This window comes from Ranitomeya variabilis, chromosome 2, assembly GCF_051348905.1.
Source record: "Ranitomeya variabilis isolate aRanVar5 chromosome 2, aRanVar5.hap1, whole genome shotgun sequence".
In the NCBI taxonomy this organism is placed as follows: domain Eukaryota; kingdom Metazoa; phylum Chordata; class Amphibia; order Anura; family Dendrobatidae; genus Ranitomeya; species Ranitomeya variabilis.
The window spans coordinates 335,156,625-335,175,489 of record NC_135233.1 but is presented as its reverse complement, the minus strand read 5'-3'; the positions used below and the strand labels follow the sequence as shown (position 1 = coordinate 335,175,489).

At 43.4% G+C, this 18,865-nt stretch overlaps 1 protein-coding gene across 5 annotated transcripts in view; it reads left to right on the top strand.

Annotated features, from left to right (window-relative positions):
* Window positions 1-18,441, top strand: part of DOCK11 (dedicator of cytokinesis 11) — a 395,594-nt gene extending 377,153 nt beyond the window's left edge. For all 5 annotated transcript variants that reach the window (XM_077285361.1, XM_077285359.1, XM_077285358.1 and 2 more), the window contains 2 exons: window positions 2,410-2,548; window positions 17,587-18,441. In XM_077285361.1, the coding sequence (XP_077141476.1) occupies window positions 2,410-2,548; window positions 17,587-17,673 (226 nt within the window). In that variant the 3' untranslated portion in view covers window positions 17,674-18,441. The remainder of the gene's footprint in view (window positions 1-2,409; window positions 2,549-17,586) is intronic.
* Window positions 18,442-18,865: the final 424 nt, after the last annotated feature.

Below are 18,865 nucleotides of genomic sequence, written 5' to 3'. Positions count from 1 at the left end.
CCTATTTATCCAGTTTCAGGTGTGATTTTCATATTGCCCACACCTGTTACTTGCCTACGGTGATTTTAAACAAGCATAACATACTTGACACAAAAGTTGTTTACCCACAATTTGGGAAAGTGTCAATAATTTTATCCTACCTATTTTTGGGGTTGTGTGTAAAATGTCCAATTTGCCTTTTTTTTTCTGTTTTTTTTCACGTTGTTCCTATGTGCACAAAGAAAATAAACATGTATATAACAGAACATGTGTAATTGTAATAATTTTCTGGGAGAAATACCGTATATACTCGAGCATAAGCCAACCCGAGTATAAGCCGAGGCACCTAATTTTGCCACGAAAAACTGGGTAAGCTTATTGACTCGAGTATAAGCCGGGTATGTATTGTCCCCTCATCCCTGTCCTGCTCTGTGTGGCTCCCCCCGTCCTGTCCTGCTCTGTGTGGCTCCCCCGCTCCCCTCATTGTATGCGTGGCTCCCCTCGTTGTATGCGTGGCTCCCCCTTCCTCCCCCATCATATGCGTGGCTCCCCCGTCATATGCATGGCTCTCCCAGTCCCCTCGTTCCCGTCATATGCATGGCTCTCCCAGTCCCCTCGTTGTATGCGTTGCTCCCCCTTTGTATGCGTGGCTCCCCTCTGTCCTCTCCCGTCGCATGCGTGGCTCCCCCGTCATATTCACCCTCCTCGGTACGTTGCTGCACGTCCCTGTATCTCCGTTGTCCCGGCGCGGCACTGGCAGCTCTCCTGTGCTGAGCGGTCACGTGGTACCACTCATTAAGGTGATGAATATGCGCTCCACCCCTATGAGAGTGGAGACGCGTCCATATTCATCACCTTAATGAGCGGTACCATGTGACCGCTCAGCACAGGAGAGCTGCAGGCAAGCGCCGGCAGCCGGAACAGATGCAGTGCCAGCACCGAGGGCACGCAGGTAGGTATGACGTGGGCGCCGGCTCCTGGCACCCGCTGCTCCGCCGCCCGCCCTCATCCGCCGGCTTTTTGTACCGTGACTTGTGTATAAGCCAAGGGGGGGTGTTTCAGCATTAAAAAAATGTGCTGAAAAACTCAACTTATACACGAGTATATATGGTACTTCATTTTCTGGAACAATTTCAAGGGTACCAACACTTTCAGCCATGACTGTCTAGCCTCTCTCCTCTGGCTGTAGTTCTGTGGAAATAAGTGTGTTACACTGTAATGTCAGCATTTTTTTATGGCCTACGGCACTGTCTCGAGCTATGATGACTTGATAGATGAACGATCTGTAGGAAAACCGTTCTTGTGCAAGCCTAGATGGGCCCACCAGGGTTGTCTCTGCCTTTAATGGGCACTGTTGGTGATGTCTGATGTTAGACAGATTTGTTAAAGCGTAATGAATCTCACTTTTAACAGGATTCACAACTAGGGTTTTAAACAGTCTTACCTTGATTTCTCCTAGAACAAACTTCATATCTGAACAATATTTTGTTCCAACTTAATCCTCCTAAAGGCCCCGTCTCACATAGCGAGATCGCTAGCGAGATCGCTGCTGAGTCACAAGTTTTGTGACGCAACAGCGACCTCCATAGCGATCTCGCTATGTGTGACACGTACCAGCGATCAGGCCCCTGCTGCGAGATCGCTGGTCGTGTCGGAATGGCCTGGACCTTTTTTTGGTCGTTGAGGCCCCGCTGACATCGCTGAATCGGTGTGTGTGACACCGATCCAGCGATGTCTTCACTGGTAACCAGGGTAAACATCGGGTTACTAAGCGCAGGGCCGCGCTTAGTAACCCGATGTTTACCCTGGTTACCAGCGTAAATGTAAAAAAAAACAAACAGTACATACTCGCCTTTCGGTGTCCAGGTCCCTTGCCGTCCGCTTCCTGCTCTCACTGACTGCCGGCCGTACAGTGAGAAGTGAGAGCACAGCGGTGACGTCACCGCTGCGCTCTGCTCTCACTGTACGGCCGGATCTCAGTCAGAGCAGGAAGCAGACGGCAAGGGACCTGGACACCGAAAGGCGAGTATGTACTGTTTGTTTTTTTTGGTAACCAGGGTAAACATCGGGTTACTAAGCGCGGCCCTGCGCTTAGTAACCCGATGTTTACCCTGGTTACCCGGGTTCTGCAGGGGGACTTCGGCATCGTTGAAGACAGTTTCAACGATGCCGAAGTCGTTCCCCTGATCGTTGGTCGCTGGAGAGAGCTGTCTGTGTGACAGCTCCCCAGCGACCACACAGCGACTTACCAACGATCACGGCCAGGTCGTATCGCTGGTCGTGATCGTTGGTAAATCGCTTAGTGAGACGGGGCCTTAAGCTGCGTGAGCTCATTGTGTATGTGAATAAATATGATTCTGATCCTGATTAAATGCATCTACCCTGTCAGACAAATACCATAACCTGTCCTTTGTATTCTTATCTATATAGACTGTTTATCCAAGTGTGTGCCACAGCTCTGGACCTGAATGAACAGCTCATAAAAGAAGATCAGGTTGAATACCATGAGGGGCTGAAAACAAACTTCAGGGAAATGGTGAAAGAGCTTTCTGACATTATCCATGAGCAGGTACATGTCCCAATGCATTCTGCATCAATGTATGTTGTGGAGAAAACGGGCTCCAAAGATTGTTTTTTTGCCCTAGCAATGTATTGAAATATCCTAGCCAACTTAGAGTGGCTTGATGGCCTTTCTATTGGCACACAGCAGGATTCCCCCCATCTTTAGTTCTCTATATTCATCTCATGTTTCAACGCAAATAAAAGTGCATTTAGACCTACCTATGTGCAGTGTTATACAACTGCTGAATCACAACATGTTTTCTAGTCGGTGGTCGTTTAATAGTTTGTTTAGACAGGTAGAGACTCAGCTTCAGATGCACACTGAATAATCAAATCCGCTATTATCTGCATACAAGGCTCCTTTTATTCTCGGCAGCACATGTTCTGTTTACACAGGATGATGTGCAGCCGAAAAGATGATCTTTTAGGTACACCATAAGATTATTTCACCAGATAAATTTTGCTCATTGTGTGATTGGCAGACTGTTTCCACTATATGAATATCCTTAAAAATGATCATTCACGATTAATTGTGCTGCACCAAAAAGAATGTTCACCTAAAAAAAACAAACATTGTTTACTGCTGTAGTGCATCTAAATGAAGGTTAAACGGGTCTTTACCAAAAGGATAGTTGTTCATAAAATTTTCCGGTGACGTGCTTTTATTCTGCCTTGTAGCAAATTGGACACACAAAATAAAAATATCTCGAATTGTATGGAAGTTTTCCAAAAAAGTCAAAACAAAAACATAATAATACTTGGGGGTGTAGTGGGATTAAAACAGCAAACATTGTTGTCCATGGCAAGTCTTCTATACAGCAACTTTGCAAATTATTCTTATTAAAAAAAAGCCTCCTTTTGCAGCAATTATACCTGTAAGTTGCTTTTAATAAGTATTAGTTTTCCACATCTTGCCACTGAGATTTGTGCCCATTCCTCAAGGCAAAATTGCTCCAAATCCTTCAAGTTAGATGGTTTCCTCTGGTGAACAGCAATCTTCAAGTCTGACCAGAAATTCTCAATTGGATTAAGGTCTGGTCTCAAATCACTGACAGACTGAAACTGGTTTTCCTCAAGAATATCCCTGTATTTCGCACCATCCATTTTCCCTTGATTCAGATTATTTTCCCTGTCCCCACTGCCGAAAAACATCCTCACATTACCCATGATGCTGCCACCACCATGTTTCACTGTGAGGATGGTGATCTTGGGGTGATGAGCTGTGTTGGTTTGGCACCTGAAAAAGTGTTTACCCTGGTGGCACAAAAGTTCAATTTTGTTCTCATCTGACCACAGCACCATCCTCCATACATTTGGGGAGTCTCCTACATGTATTTTCGCAAACTCAAAACGAGCTTTACAATTTTTGTTTGCAAGTAAAGGCTTTTTTCTGCCCTCTCTTCCATAAAGGCCACATCTATGGAGTATACGGCTTATTGTGGTCGTATAGACAGATAATCCACTCTCTGATTGGAAAATCTGCAGCTCATTCAGGGTTAGCTTTGGTCTATGTGCTGCCTCTCCGATTAATGCCCTCCTTAAACTCTCGACAGGTTTCTTGTGGTACCATGTTCTTTTCATGTGATGATAATAGATTTGATGGTGCTCTGGGGGATCATTAGCGATTGGCATATTTTTTTACTGACTTGAACTTCTCAAAAATTTGTTGTTTGGTTATTGGTGCCTCCTGTGGCCTTTCAGAAAAGTTGTGTATATACTGACAGCCCATGTGGCACTTAGATTGCACACAGGTGGACTTCTTTTCACTAAGCATGTGACTTATGAAGGTACTTGCTTGCATGAGAAATTTTTAGGAGCTTCATCGTAAAAGAGGCGAATACATATGCTCATGCCAATTTTTAGTTATTTCATCCCATAAATTTAATTTATGCCTATATGTTGCTCACTTCACTTGGGATTACAAAAATATTTTAATCGAAGTTGTAATGTAACAAAATAGGTAAAAAGCCAAGAGGGTGAATACTTCTGCAATCCACTGTAACTATCAGGATCCATCTTTTTTGTAGTCTGTACCCATGGAAACACATAGGTCTGTCTAAAAACTATAGACAAAAATAAAGCTGTTTGCAAAGCTACTTCATTTTTCATTTCAGCTGCTTTGGTAAATGAAACACCCAGAGGAAAACCTGTCAAGATAAAAATACTTTTCACAGCTGAGATTTACTACCTATGTATTTAGTTTAGACAATCATTCAGAACAGCTTAAATTATAAGCTGATACACTGTAGCAAACTACCAGGAGGCAGACTTGTGATGAAGTATTTAGCTCAGTATTAACCTTCTGGTATCAAATTCCTCCTTTCAATAAACAATTTATAAAACTTAATTTATACTTAATGTACAATTAGAATCACAAAGTTGTGTTCACTTTTTTTTTTTAACCCCTTAATCCCATACGACGTACTATCCCGACAAGGTGACCTGGGACTTAATTCCCGGTGACGGGATAGTACGTCATATGCGATCGGCCGCGCTCACGGGGGGAGCGCGGCCGATCGCGGCCGGGTGTCAGCTGACTATTGTAGCTGACATCTGGCACTATGTGCCAGGAGCGGTCACGGACCGCCCCCGGCACATTGACCCCCGGCACACCGCGATCAAACATGATCGCAGTGTTCCGGCGGTACAGGGAAGCATCGCGCAGGGAGGGGACTCCCTGTGTGCTTCCCTGGGACCCTCGGAGTAACGCGATGTGATCGCGTTGCTCCAAGGTCTCTTACCTCCTCCTCCCTGCAGCTGGCCCGGATCCAAAATGACCGCGGGGCTGCATTCGGGTCCTGCAGGGAGGTGGCTTACCAAGCGCCTGCTCAGAGCAAGCGCTGGTAAGCCTGCAGCGCTGTAAGTCAGATCGCTGATCTGACAGAGTGCTGTGCAAACTGTCAGTTCAGCGATCTGTGAATTTTTTTTTTGTAAAATTTTTTTTTTACTTTTTTACCTTGTCCCGGGGGGGGGGGGGTTCTGGGACAAGGTAAAAAAGTTTAAAAAAAATTGCCACATGTGTAAAAAAAAAAAATATATATATATTATTCCCATACATTTCTTTATCTAAATAAAAAAAAAATAAATAAAAGTACACATATTTAGTATCGCCGCATCAGTAATGTAAAAAAATGATATAAATGAGGTATCGCTGTAATCGTACTGACCCAAAGAATAAAACTGCTTTATCAATTTTACCAAACGTGGAACAGTATAAACGCCCCCCCCCCCCCAAAAGAAATTCATGAATAGCTGGTTTTTGGTCATTCTGCCTCACAAAAATCGGAATAAAAAGCGATCAAAAAAATGTCACGTGCCCGAAAATGTTACCAATAAAAACGTCAACTCGTCCTGCAAAAAACAAGACCTCACATGACTCTGTGGACCAAAACATGGAAAAATTATAGGTCTCAAAATGTGGAGACGCAAAAACTTTTTTGCTATAAAAAGCGTCTTTTAGTGTGTGACAGCTGCAAATCATAAAAATCCGCTATAAAAAACGCTATAAAAGTAAATCAAACCCCCCTTTCATCACCCCCTTAGTTAGGGAAAAATAATAAAATAAAAAAAAAGTATTTATTTCCATTTTCCCGTTAGGGCTAGGGTTAGGGTTAGAGCTAGTGCTAGGGTTGGGGCCAAAGTTAGGGTTAGGGTTGGGGCTAAAGTTAGGGTTTGGATTACATTTACGGTTGGGATTAGAGTTAGGGGTGTGTCAGGGTTAGGGTTGTGGTTATTGTTACCGTTGGGATTAGGGTTAGGGGCATGTTTGGATTAGGGTTTCGTTAGAATTGGGGAGTTTCCACTGTTTAGACACATCAGGGGCTCTCCAAACGCGACATGGCGTCCGATCTCAATTCCAGCCAATTCTGCGCTGAAAAAGTAAAACAGTGCTCCTTCCCTTCCAAGCTCTCCCGTGCGCCCAAACAGGGGTTTACCCCAACATATGGGGTATCAGCGTACTCGGGACAAATTGGACAACAACTTTTGGGGTCCAAGTTCTCTTGTTACCCTTGGGAAAATAAAAATTTGGGGGGCTAAAAATCATTTTTGTGGAAAATTGTTTTTTTTTTTATTTTCACGGCTCTGCGTTATAAACTGTAGTGAAACACTTGGGGGTTCAAAGTTCTCACAACACATCTAGATAAGTTCCTTGGGAGGTCTAGTTTCCAATATGGGGTCACTTGTAGGGGGTTTCTACTGTTTGGATACATCAGGGACTCTGCAAATGCAACATGACGCCTGCAGACCAATCCATCTAAGTCTGCATTCCAAATGGCGCTCCTTCCCTTCCGAGCTCTGTCATGTGCCCAAACGGTGGTTCCCCCCCACATACAGGGTATCAATGTACTCAGGACAAATTGGACAACAACTTTTGGGGTCCAATTTATCCTGTTACCCTTGTGAAAATACAAAACTGGGGGCTAAAAAATCATTTTTGTGAAAAAAAAAAAAAAAAATTTTTATTTTCACGGCTCTGCATTATAAACTGTAGTGAACCACTTGGGGGTTCAAAGCTCTCAAAACACATCTAGATAAGTTCCTTAGGGGGTCTACTTTCCAAAATGGTGTCACTTGTGGGGGGTTTCATTGTTTAGGCACATCAGGGGTTCTCCAAACGCAACATGGTGTCCCATCTCAATTCCAGTCAATTTTGCATTAAAAAGTCAAACGGCGCTCCTTCCCTTCCGAGCTCTACCATGCGCCCAAACAGTGGTTTACCTCCACATATGGTGTATCGGCAAAATTTTCAACATTTTTGCCAAATTTCCATTTTTTTCACAAATAAACGCAATTTATATCGAAGAAATTTTACCACTATCATGAAGTACAATATGTCACGAGAAAACAATGTCAGAATCGCCAAGATCCGTTGAAGCGTTCCAGAGTTATAACCTCATAAAGGGACAGTTGTTATGGTTCTCAATGGCAAGAGAACATAGCCCAGCAAACATACGAACTAGCTCTTGGAAGGATGGAAACTAAACTGACCATGAACTAAACCTGCCGCACAACTAACAGTAGCCGGGTAGCGTAGCCTGCGTTTTATCCCTAGACGCCCAGCGCCGGCCGGAGGACTAACTAATCCTGGCAGAGGAAAATATAGTCCTGGCTCACCTCTAGAGAAATTTCCCCGAAAGGCAGACAGAGGCCCCCACAAATATTGGCGGTGATTTTAGATGAAATGACAAACGTAGTATGAAAATAGGTTTAGCAAAATTGAGGTCCGCTTACTAGATAGCAGGAAGACAGAAAGGGCACTTTCATGGTCAGCTGAAAACCCTATCAAAATACCATCCTGAAATTACTTTAAGACTCTAGTATTAACTCATAACATCAGAGTGGCAATTTCAGATCACAAGAGCTTTCCAGACACAGAAACGAAACTACAGCTGTGAACTGGAACAAAATGCAAAAACAAACAAGGACTAAGTCCAACTTAGCTGGGAGTTGTCTAGCAGCAGGAACATGCACAGAAAGGCTTCTGATTACAATGTTGACCGGCATGGAAGTGACAGAGGAGCAAGGCTAAATAGCGACTCCCACATCCTGATGGAAACAGGTGAACAGAGAGGATGATGCACACCAGTTCAATTCCACCAGTGGCCACCGGGGGAGCCCAAAATCCAACTTCACAACAGCACCCCCCCCTCAAGGAGGGGGCACCGAACCCTCACCAGAACCACCAGGGCGATCAGGATGAGCCCTATGAAAGGCACGGACCAAATCGGAGGCATGAACATCAGAGGCAGTCACCCAAGAATTATCCTCCTGACCGTATCCCTTCCATTTGACCAGATACTGGAGTTTCCGTCTGGAAACACGGGAGTCCAAGATTTTTTCCACAACGTACTCCAACTCGCCCTCAACCAACACCGGAGCAGGAGGCTCAACGGAAGGCACAACCGGTACCTCATACCTGCGCAATAATGACCGATGAAAAACATTATGAATAGAAAAAGATGCAGGGAGGTCCAAACGGAAGGACACAGGGTTAAGAATCTCCAATATCTTGTACGGGCCGATGAACCGAGGCTTAAACTTGGGAGAAGAAACCCTCATAGGGACAAAACGAGAAGACAACCACACCAAGTCCCCAACACAAAGCCGAGGACCAACCCGACGCCGGCGGTTGGCAAAAAGCTGAGTCTTCTCCTGGGACAACTTCAAATTGTCCACTACCTGCCCCCAAATCTGATGCAACCTCTCCACCACAGCATCCACTCCAGGACAATCCGAAGATTCCACCTGACCAGAAGAAAATCGAGGATGAAACCCCGAATTACAGAAAAAGGGAGACACCAAGGTGGCAGAACTGGCCCGATTATTGAGGGCAAACTCCGCTAAAGGCAAAAAAGCAACCCAATCATCCTGATCTGCAGACACAAAACACCTCAAATATGTCTCCAAGGTCTGATTCGTCCGCTCGGTCTGGCCATTAGTCTGAGGATGGAAAGCAGACGAGAAAGACAAATCTATGCCCATCCTAGCACAGAATGCTCGCCAAAATCTAGACACGAATTGGGTACCTCTGTCAGAAACGATATTCTCCGGAATACCATGCAAACGGACCACATTTTGAAAAAACAGAGGAACCAACTCGGAAGAAGAAGGCAACTTAGGCAGGGGAACCAAATGGACCATCTTAGAGAAACGATCACACACCACCCAGATGACAGACATCTTCTGAGAAACAGGAAGATCCGAAATAAAATCCATCGAGATGTGCGTCCAGGGCCTCTTCGGGATAGGCAAGGGCAACAACAATCCACTAGCCCGAGAACAACAAGGCTTGGCCCGAGCACAAACGTCACAAGACTGCACGAAGCCTCGCACATCTCGAGACAGGGAAGGCCACCAGAAGGACCTTGCCACCAAATCCCTGGTACCAAAGATTCCAGGATGACCTGCCAACGCAGAAGAATGATCCTCAGAAATGACTTTACTGGTCCAATCATCAGGAACAAACAGTCTACCAGGTGGGCAACGATCAGGTCTATCCGCCTGAAACTCCTGCAAGGCCCGCCGCAGGTCTGGAGAAACGGCAGACAATATCACTCCATCCTTAAGGATACCTGTAGGTTCAGAATTACCAGGGGAGTCAGGCTCAAAACTCCTAGAAAGGGCATCCGCCTTAACATTCTTAGAACCCGGCAGGTAGGACACCACAAAATTAAACCGAGAGAAAAACAACGACCAGCGCGCCTGTCTAGGATTCAGGCGTCTGGCGGACTCAAGATAAATTAGATTTTTGTGGTCAGTCAATACCACCACCTGATGTCTAGCCCCCTCAAGCCAATGACGCCACTCCTCAAAAGCCCACTTCATGGCCAAAAGCTCCCGATTCCCAACATCATAATTCCGCTCGGCGGGCGAAAATTTACGCGAGAAAAAAGCACAAGGTCTCATCACGGAGCAATCGGAACTTCTCTGCGACAAAACCGCCCCAGCTCCGATTTCAGAAGCGTCGACCTCAACCTGAAAAGGAAGAGCAACATCAGGCTGACGCAACACAGGGGCGGAAGAAAAGCGGCGCTTAAGCTCCCGAAAGGCCTCCACAGCAGCAGGGGACCAATCAGCAACATCAGCACCCTTCTTAGTCAAATCAGTCAATGGTTTAACAACATCAGAAAAACCAGCAATAAATCGACGATAAAAGTTAGCAAAGCCCAAAAATTTCTGAAGACTCTTAAGAGAAGAGGGTTGCGTCCAATCACAAATAGCCTGAACCTTGACAGGATCCATCTCGATGGAAGAGGGGGAAAAAATATATCCCAAAAAGGAAATCTTTTGAACCCCAAAAACGCACTTAGAACCCTTCACACACAAGGAATTAGACCGCAAAACCTAAAAAACCCTCCTGACCTGCTGGACATGAGAGTCCCAGTCATCCGAAAAAATCAAAATATCATCCAGATACACAATCATAAATTTATCCAAATAATCACGGAAAATGTCATGCATAAAGGACTGAAAGACTGAAGGGGCATTTGAAAGACCAAAAGGCATCACCAAATACTCAAAGTGGCCCTCGGGCGTATTAAATGCGGTTTTCCACTCATCCCCCTGCTTAATTCGCACCAAATTATACGCCTCACGAAGATCTATCTTAGAGAACCACTTGGCCCCCTTTATGCGAGCAAACAAATCAGTCAGCAGTGGCAACGGATATTGATATTTAACCGTGATTTTATTCAAAAGCCGATAATCAATGCACGGCCTCAAAGAGCCATCTTTCTTAGCCACAAAGAAAAAACCGGCTCCTAAGGGAGATGACGAAGGACGAATATGTCCCTTTTCCAAGGACTCCTTTATATATTCTCGCATAGCAGCATGTTCAGGCACAGACAGATTAAATAAACGACCCTTAGGGTATTTACTACCCGGAATCAAATCTATGGCACAATCGCACTCCCGGTGCGGAGGTAATGAACCAAGCTTAGGTTCTTCAAAAACGTCACGATATTCAGTCAAGAATTCAGGAATCTCAGAGGGAATAGATGATGAAATGGAAACCACAGGTACGTCCCCATGCGTCCCCTTACATCCCCAGCTTAACACAGACATAGCTTTCCAGTCAAGGACTGGGTTATGAGATTACAGCCATGGCAATCCAAGCACCAACACATCATGTAGGTTATACAGCACAAGAAAGCGAATAATCTCCTGGTGATCCGGATTAATCCGCATAGTTACTTGTGTCCAGTATTGTGGTTTATTGCTAGCCAATGGGGTGGAGTCAATCCCCTTCAGGGGTATAGGAGTTTCAAGAGGCTCCAAATCATACCCACAGCGTTTGGCAAAGGACCAATCCATAAGACTCAAAGCGGCGCCAGAGTCGACATAGGCATCCGCGGTAATAGATGATAAAGAACAAATCAGGGTCACAGATAGAATAAACTTAGACTGTAAAGTGCCAATTGAAACAGACTTATCAAGCTTCTTAGTACGCTTAGAGCATGCTGATATAACATGAGTTGAATCACCGCAATAGAAGCACAACCCATTTTTTCGTCTAAAATTCTGCCGTTCACTTCTGGACAGAATTCTATCACATTGCATATTCTCTGGCGTCTTCTCAGTAGACACCGCCAAATGGTGCACAGGTTTGCGCTCCCGCAGACGCCTATCGATCTGGATAGCCATTGTCATGGACTCATTCAGACCCGCAGGCACAGGGAACCCCACCATAACATCCTTAATGGCATCAGAGAGACCCTCTCTGAAATTCGCCGCCAGGGCGCACTCATTCCACTGAGTAAGCACAGCCCATTTACGGAATTTCTGGCAGTATATTTCAGCTTCGTCTTGCCCCTGAGATAGGGACATCAAGGCCTTTTCCGCCTGAAGTTCTAACTGAGGTTCCTCATAAAGCAACCCCAAGGCCAGAAAAAACGCATCCACATTGAGCAACGCAGGATCCCCTGGAGCCAATGCAAAAGCCCAATCCTGAGGGTTGCCCCGGAGCAGAGAAATCACAATCCTGACCTGCTGAGCAGGATCTCCAGCAGAGCGAGATTTCAGGGACAAAAACAACTTGCAATTATTTTTGAAATTTTGAAAGCAAGATCTATTCCCCGAGAAAAATTCAGGCAAAGGAATTCTAGGTTCAGATATAGGAACATGAACAACAAAATCTTGTAAGTTTTGAACTTTCGTGGTGAGATTATTCAAACCTGCAGCTAAACTCTGAATATCCATTTTAAACAGGTGAACACAGAGCCATTCCAGGATTAGAAGGAGAGAGAGAGAGAAAGGCTGCAATATAGGCAGACTTGCAAGAGATTCAATTACAAGCACACTCAGAACTGAGAAAAAAAAAAATAAAATCTTCAGCAGACTTCTCTTTTCTCTCCTTTCTCTGTCAATTAATTTAACCCTTTTAGGCCGGTCAAACTGTTATGGTTCTCAATGGCAAGAGAACATAGCCCAGCAAACATACGAACTAGCTCTTGGAAGGATGGAAACTAAACTGACCATGAACTAAACCTGCCGCACAACTAACAGTAGCCGGGTAGCGTAGCCTGCGTTTTATCCCTAGACGCCCAGCGCCGGCCGGAGGACTAACTAATCCTGGCAGAGGAAAATATAGTCCTGGCTCACCTCTAGAGAAATTTCCCCGAAAGGCAGACAGAGGCCCCCACAAATATTGGCGGTGATTTTAGATGAAATGACAAACGTAGTATGAAAATAGGTTTAGCAAAATGGAGGTCCGCTTACTAGATAGCAGGAAGACAGAAAGGGCACTTTCATGGTCAGCTGAAAACCCTATCAAAATACCATCCTGAAATTACTTTAAGACTCTAGTATTAACTCATAACATCAGAGTGGCAATTTCAGATCACAAGAGCTTTCCAGACACAGAAACGAAACTACAGCTGTGAACTGGAACAAAATGCAAAAACAAACAAGGACTAAGTCCAACTTATCTGGGAGTTGTCTAGCAGCAGGAACATGCACAGAAAGGCTTCTGATTACAATGTTGACCGGCATGGAAGTGACAGAGGAGCAAGGCTAAATAGCGACTCCCACATCCTGATGGAAACAGGTGAACAGAGAGGATGATGCACACCAGTTCAATTCCACCAGTGGCCACCGGGGGAGCCCAAAATCCAACTTCACAACAGACAGTGGTCAGAATTGTAAAAATTGGCACGGTCATTAACGTGCAAACCACCCTCGGGGCTTAAGGGGTTAATATATGACTGATTCCTGTATACAGTAAACTCTTTTTATTTATAGTCAGAGAGTCAATTAATTGATTTCTTAATTCATTCTTCCTAGCTGCTGATTTACTGGGTAGATTGCTGTTAGTAGTATTTATACTACTGCTTTTAAAACTCCAGGGTACATGCCAGCTCCCAAACATATTTCACCAGGTTTCTGGCTTCTTATCGGGTCTTACGGGGCTAATGACTTATTATATATAGTAGACCCCTTAGACCTGAATAGCTGTACTGAGCACTGTAAGCGTTCAGCACCAGCAGTGAGGAGGGATACAGAGAAGCTGTCAATCAGACTAGATGAGTGGAGATTGATACAGCTCATGAGTAGTGCTGAGCGAGTGTGCTCGTTCCTCTAGTTTTTGGATCATGCTCGGGTGTGCTCCGAGTATCAGGGGCGTGCTCGTAGATTATGTCCGAGTCCCCGCAGCTGCATGATTTGCGGCTGCTAGACAGCCTGAATACATGTAGGGAATCCGTAATAAACAGGCAATGCCTGCATGTGTGCAGGTTGTCTAACAGCCGCAAATCATGCAGCTGCGGGGACTCTAACATAATCTACGAGCGTGTCCCTGATACTCGGAGAACACCCGAGCATGATCCGAAAACTCGAGGAACGAGCATACTCGCTCATCGCTACTCATGAGTTCTAGTGTGTTCATGAGCAAAAATCTCTTCTCTTGCTGGATTCAGGATTTCAGAAAGGATTATACAGCCATTCTGACAAATTTAAAAATGTATCTCATCAGATCAGAGATATCCATTTTATAATGTGTGCAGTTTTTATTGTGGAATCTATTCTGTGATCAGCTTTAAACTGTATTTACATACAATCTGAAACACTGCAACAGCCGAGTATAGTAATATCGTTTTCTCTAGCACTGCCAAGTCTCTTCTGTTAATGCTGGATTACTTATGAGCCAATTACATGTGTAACACTTTTCCATTCTGTTATTTTGTATATCCATCTAAGATTAGTAACTGCTGGACTTAATCCTAGAAAAATTAAAGTTTTAAGACTGCTCTGGAACAGCAATGTTTGATTTTGATAATAAATTATCCTGCAACTTTTACTATTTTTTCCCCTTTTACTACTATTTATTTCATATTATCCAGCACCTAACATCAGAATCATGTCAGTTCCATTGCCAGTGAAGTGACAGAAAACTGATCCTTAGATAACACTATCCTAAGGTGATAAAACATGTCCCATGATATATACAGAGGAGTCATTATGCCTGCATAGACACAAATAGTAATTTCATAACTCAATATTACACATGAAAATAAGAAACGTAATAATACATGCTTTTCTCCTCTTGGACTGATCAAGATTTTGTATTCAGTAAAGACGAATTTTTACATTACTTTGATAGGACAAGACAATTGGTTTTTATAATATTTTATGTAGAAGGGAAGTGTTGGAAAGGGAGAAGAAAAATTCAAGAAAACCTCCTTACTTTATGGATTCACCCGAGACTGACAGATTGTTATTACGTTATGGCTGCCCTGCAATATCAGCAGATTCCCCCAAAGCCTTGATTTTTGGGGAAGCTAGCTGCTAATCAGAGCTTAAAACCATTCTGACTGATGCCTTTTTTCCTTAAAGGGGTTGTCCAGGACTAAGCTTTTAAGCCCATAGTAAAACCGCGCCTCCCAGCAATTCAGTTGCTCAACATCAACAGAGCAAGTCTTCTCCTTCCGGGCTGCTCTGTGGACAGGGCATGACTGACGCTGTTTGTCAATTAGCATGTCAACAAAGCAAAAGAGAAGCTACTCTTCTGCCACGTGACATCAGAGGAAGCCACTGTATCGCTGACAGGAACGCTCTGTGACCACTCTGTGCTGACTGAGATCGGCGCTGGTCAGAACAGCCAGGAAGATAGCAACAACCTTCCTGTTATTTCTTAGACCCATAGTAAGAAAATATATAGTTCTGGATAATCCCTTTAAGTTATATTTGAAATTTAATATGGCATTGTTAGTTTTTGCACTTTTTTGTATAGAAAATGTCTAAGCCCTACTTAAACATTCATATTACAGTGCTAATACCATGATCTCCCTCATAGTTCTTCTAAACCAGGTGTTGTGCCAGTACTACAGATGCAAAAAGTGGATTGGCTATAAGAGAAGAAGAGTAGAGGATTTTCCTTCTACTTAGTATCCACTTTATAATTTTGCCAGGAAAACAAAAACAACGATATACTACACCAATTAACCCCTTCACCCCGCGGCCCTTTTTCGTTTTTGTGTTTTCGTTTTTCACTCCCCTCCTTCCCAGAGCCATAACTTTTTTATTTTTCCGTCAATATGGCCATGTGAGGGCTTATTTTTTGCGGGACGAGTTGTACCTTTGAACGACATCATTGGTTTTACCATGTCGTGTACTAGAAAACGGGAAAAAAATTCCAAGTGCGGTGAAATTGCAAAAAAAGTGCAATCCCACACTTGTTTTTTGTTTGTTTTTTTTGCTAGGTTCATTAAATGCTAAAACTGACCTGCCATTATGATTCTCTAGGTCATTACGAGTTCATAGACACCTAACATGTCTAGGTTATTTTTTATCTAAATGGTGAAAAAAAATTCCAAACTTTGCTTTAAAAAAAAAAAAAAAAAAAAAAAAAAAAAAAAAAAAAAAGTGCCATTTTCCGATACCCGTAGCGTCTCCATTTTTCGTGATCTGGGGTCGGGTGAGGGCTTATTTTTTGCGTGCCGAGCTGGCGTTTTTAATGATAGCATTTTGGTGCAGATACGTTCTTTTGATCGCCCGTTATTGCATTTTAACGCAATGTCGCGGCGACCAAAAAAACGTAATTCTGGCGTTTCGGATTTTTTTCTCGCTACGCTGTTTAGCGATCAGGTTAATGCTTTTTTTTAATTGATAGATCGGGCGATTCTGAACGCGGCGATACCAAATATGTGTAGGTTTTTGGTTTTTTTTATTGTTTTATTTAGGATGGGGCGAAAGGGGGGTGATTTAAACTTTTATATTTTTAATATTTTTTTCACATTTTTAAAAACATTTTTTTTTCACTTTTGCCATGCTTCAATAGCCTCCATGGGAGGCTAGAAGCAGGCACAGCCCGATCGGCTCTGCTACATAACAGCGATCATCAGATCGCTGTTATGTAGCAGAATTGCAGGTGTGCTGTGAGCGCCGACCACAGGGGGGCGCTCACAGCTACCTGCGATCAGTAACCATAGAGGTCTCAAGGACCTCTATGGTTACCATCCTAATGCATCGCCGACCTCCGATCATGTGACGGGGGTCGGCGATGACGTCAGATCCGGCCGCCCGGCCGGATGCGGTAGTTAAATGCCGCTGTCTGCGTTTGACAGCGGCATTTAACAGGTTAATAGCGGCGGGTGAATAGCGATGTCACCCGCCGCTATTGCGCGCACATGTCAGCTGTACAAAACAGCTGACATGTCGCGACTTTGATGTGGGCTCAGCGCCGGAGCCCACATCAAAGGGGGAGACACGGCATGCGCAGTACATGTACGGCGCATGTCGTGAAGGGGTTAAAGGGAATCTGTCAGCAAGATTGTGCTGAGTAACCTACAGACAGTGTCAGGTCTGCACTGTTATACTGATTAAAACGATATCTGGGTGATGAAATACACATGAATACCTAATCAGAGCACCACATGAAGACCCCCCACACAGGCCGCCCCGGAGAGCGAGCATATAATTAACTCACTGAAAAGATTAAACAACAACCACAAGATGGATTTCATCAAACAAGGTATCAATCAGCATAACGGCACCGACCTGACACTGTAGGTTACTGTGCACAATCCTGCTGACAAGTTCCCTTTAAACCTGTTGTGTAACTAGTACATTTTACCTGTGTTTTTCTTATCAATGCAAAACGGGAAGGTATTACAACTTCATGAAACAGTCAGCTTTGAGCTGAACAAGGAATGATCACCTCCACTTGATAACAGATCTACTGCATGATCCAAGACTATTTGCAATGTTGCTTCATTTTCATGTATTGGGATAATAAGGAAAATCTTGCTGTAATGATTTACTGTAGAGGGCCAAATATTGTGCCTAGAATTTGGGTATAAAAATTGTACTTTGCAAGGCTACCAATGATCACTGGAAAGTAAATACCGACTTCCTTTCAGCCTCTTCCAGAAAAGACAATGCCTAATCATTACAGTTTATGTATAATAATAGAAAAGTAATTTATTTTTCTCTCCTCTTTCAATGCTACATCTGGAAAGCTTTGAAGGTAAATTTGTTTTTTGTTGCCTGCCGGTTAGATGGAAATATGTGGGATCATTATAACTGTGTTGTGTGCTCTGTTTCTTGCAGATTTTTCAGGAAGATACCATGCACTCGTCATGGATGCAGAATTCCTTGCATGTCTTTTGTGCCATCAGTGGAACCACAACTGAATGAGATACTGATAGCAGACAGACAAAACGACTCAGCCTTACATGCATCTATCTCAGGAACAACCCCGATGGACTTCTAAACTAATGTGGACCTTCTTATTTCAGTAATGGAGTAGTAGTTCTAAGGATCATAAGAGCTTGTCCTGTTGCCATTATAGAATGTAATTAATAGATCGGAGATTGCATAATGTCAGTAGTGTTCGGTTGTCCTCACATTTATTGCATTGAAGGCTCCTACAAAGTTGTACATACAAATGTAACAGACCTAGGTTTTGTCAGTACAACTCAGTTGTAACATGGGGCTGCCATACATTTTTCCAAGATCGAAGGTGAACTTAAAAGATTGGCTAAATCAATCCAAATCCATCCTGCTACATCAGTCCAAAATAAATAATCATGACTATCCTTCAGTCTCAATTTTTAGTTCAATAAAGGAGCACATTTTTAAATTAAGGAAACTATTGGAACAATATTCCTACGACTGGAATCCACTTACAAAGATGAATTCGGCATCTACAGGCATTGGTGTACTTTCATAGGAGTGCATATCTGTTGTAAATACTGTGTGGGCAACAAGCAAACGCTTGAAAGACTAGGAAACCAATTATTTTCTGTATAAACAATCTGTTGAATACAGTCTTTTCATTTTTATGTTTTTAAGCTTGTTTTCAGAATCATATTTATTTTACGATCAAATGAGGACCTCATACCATGAAGTCCAGATTGCTGAAATGGGAGAGATAGAAATAAAGTTGGATATGTGATTACGTCATATGATGGAGATATGTTACTATGCACAGACATTCTGAATTATACTCTCTGGGGAAAAAAAAAGTATTACTTTTGATATAAAACGGTTTATTAGCTGATGGTCTATCCTGCTCTCGTTATTGTGCGGTATGTTCTGTATGAATGTGAATCTTGCCTAACTTTAAAAGGATATCTGGGCAAAAACTGGTATTTGTGTTATGTCCAGTGCCGAATGTGAGAGGCCACAGCACAAAGCACAAACTCTCAAGCCCAATAAAAGGTATACTGTAAGATACCATTTTGGCAAGGTATATTCCTTTTATTATCTGAACATTAACTCCTTGAAAAGCTAAAAGCAGTGACTACCATTTATGAATGTTACCAATGAGGCCATAGCTCTAAATAGGCTTCTTTTACACAGGGTAAAGATTGTTACCCTAAAGCCT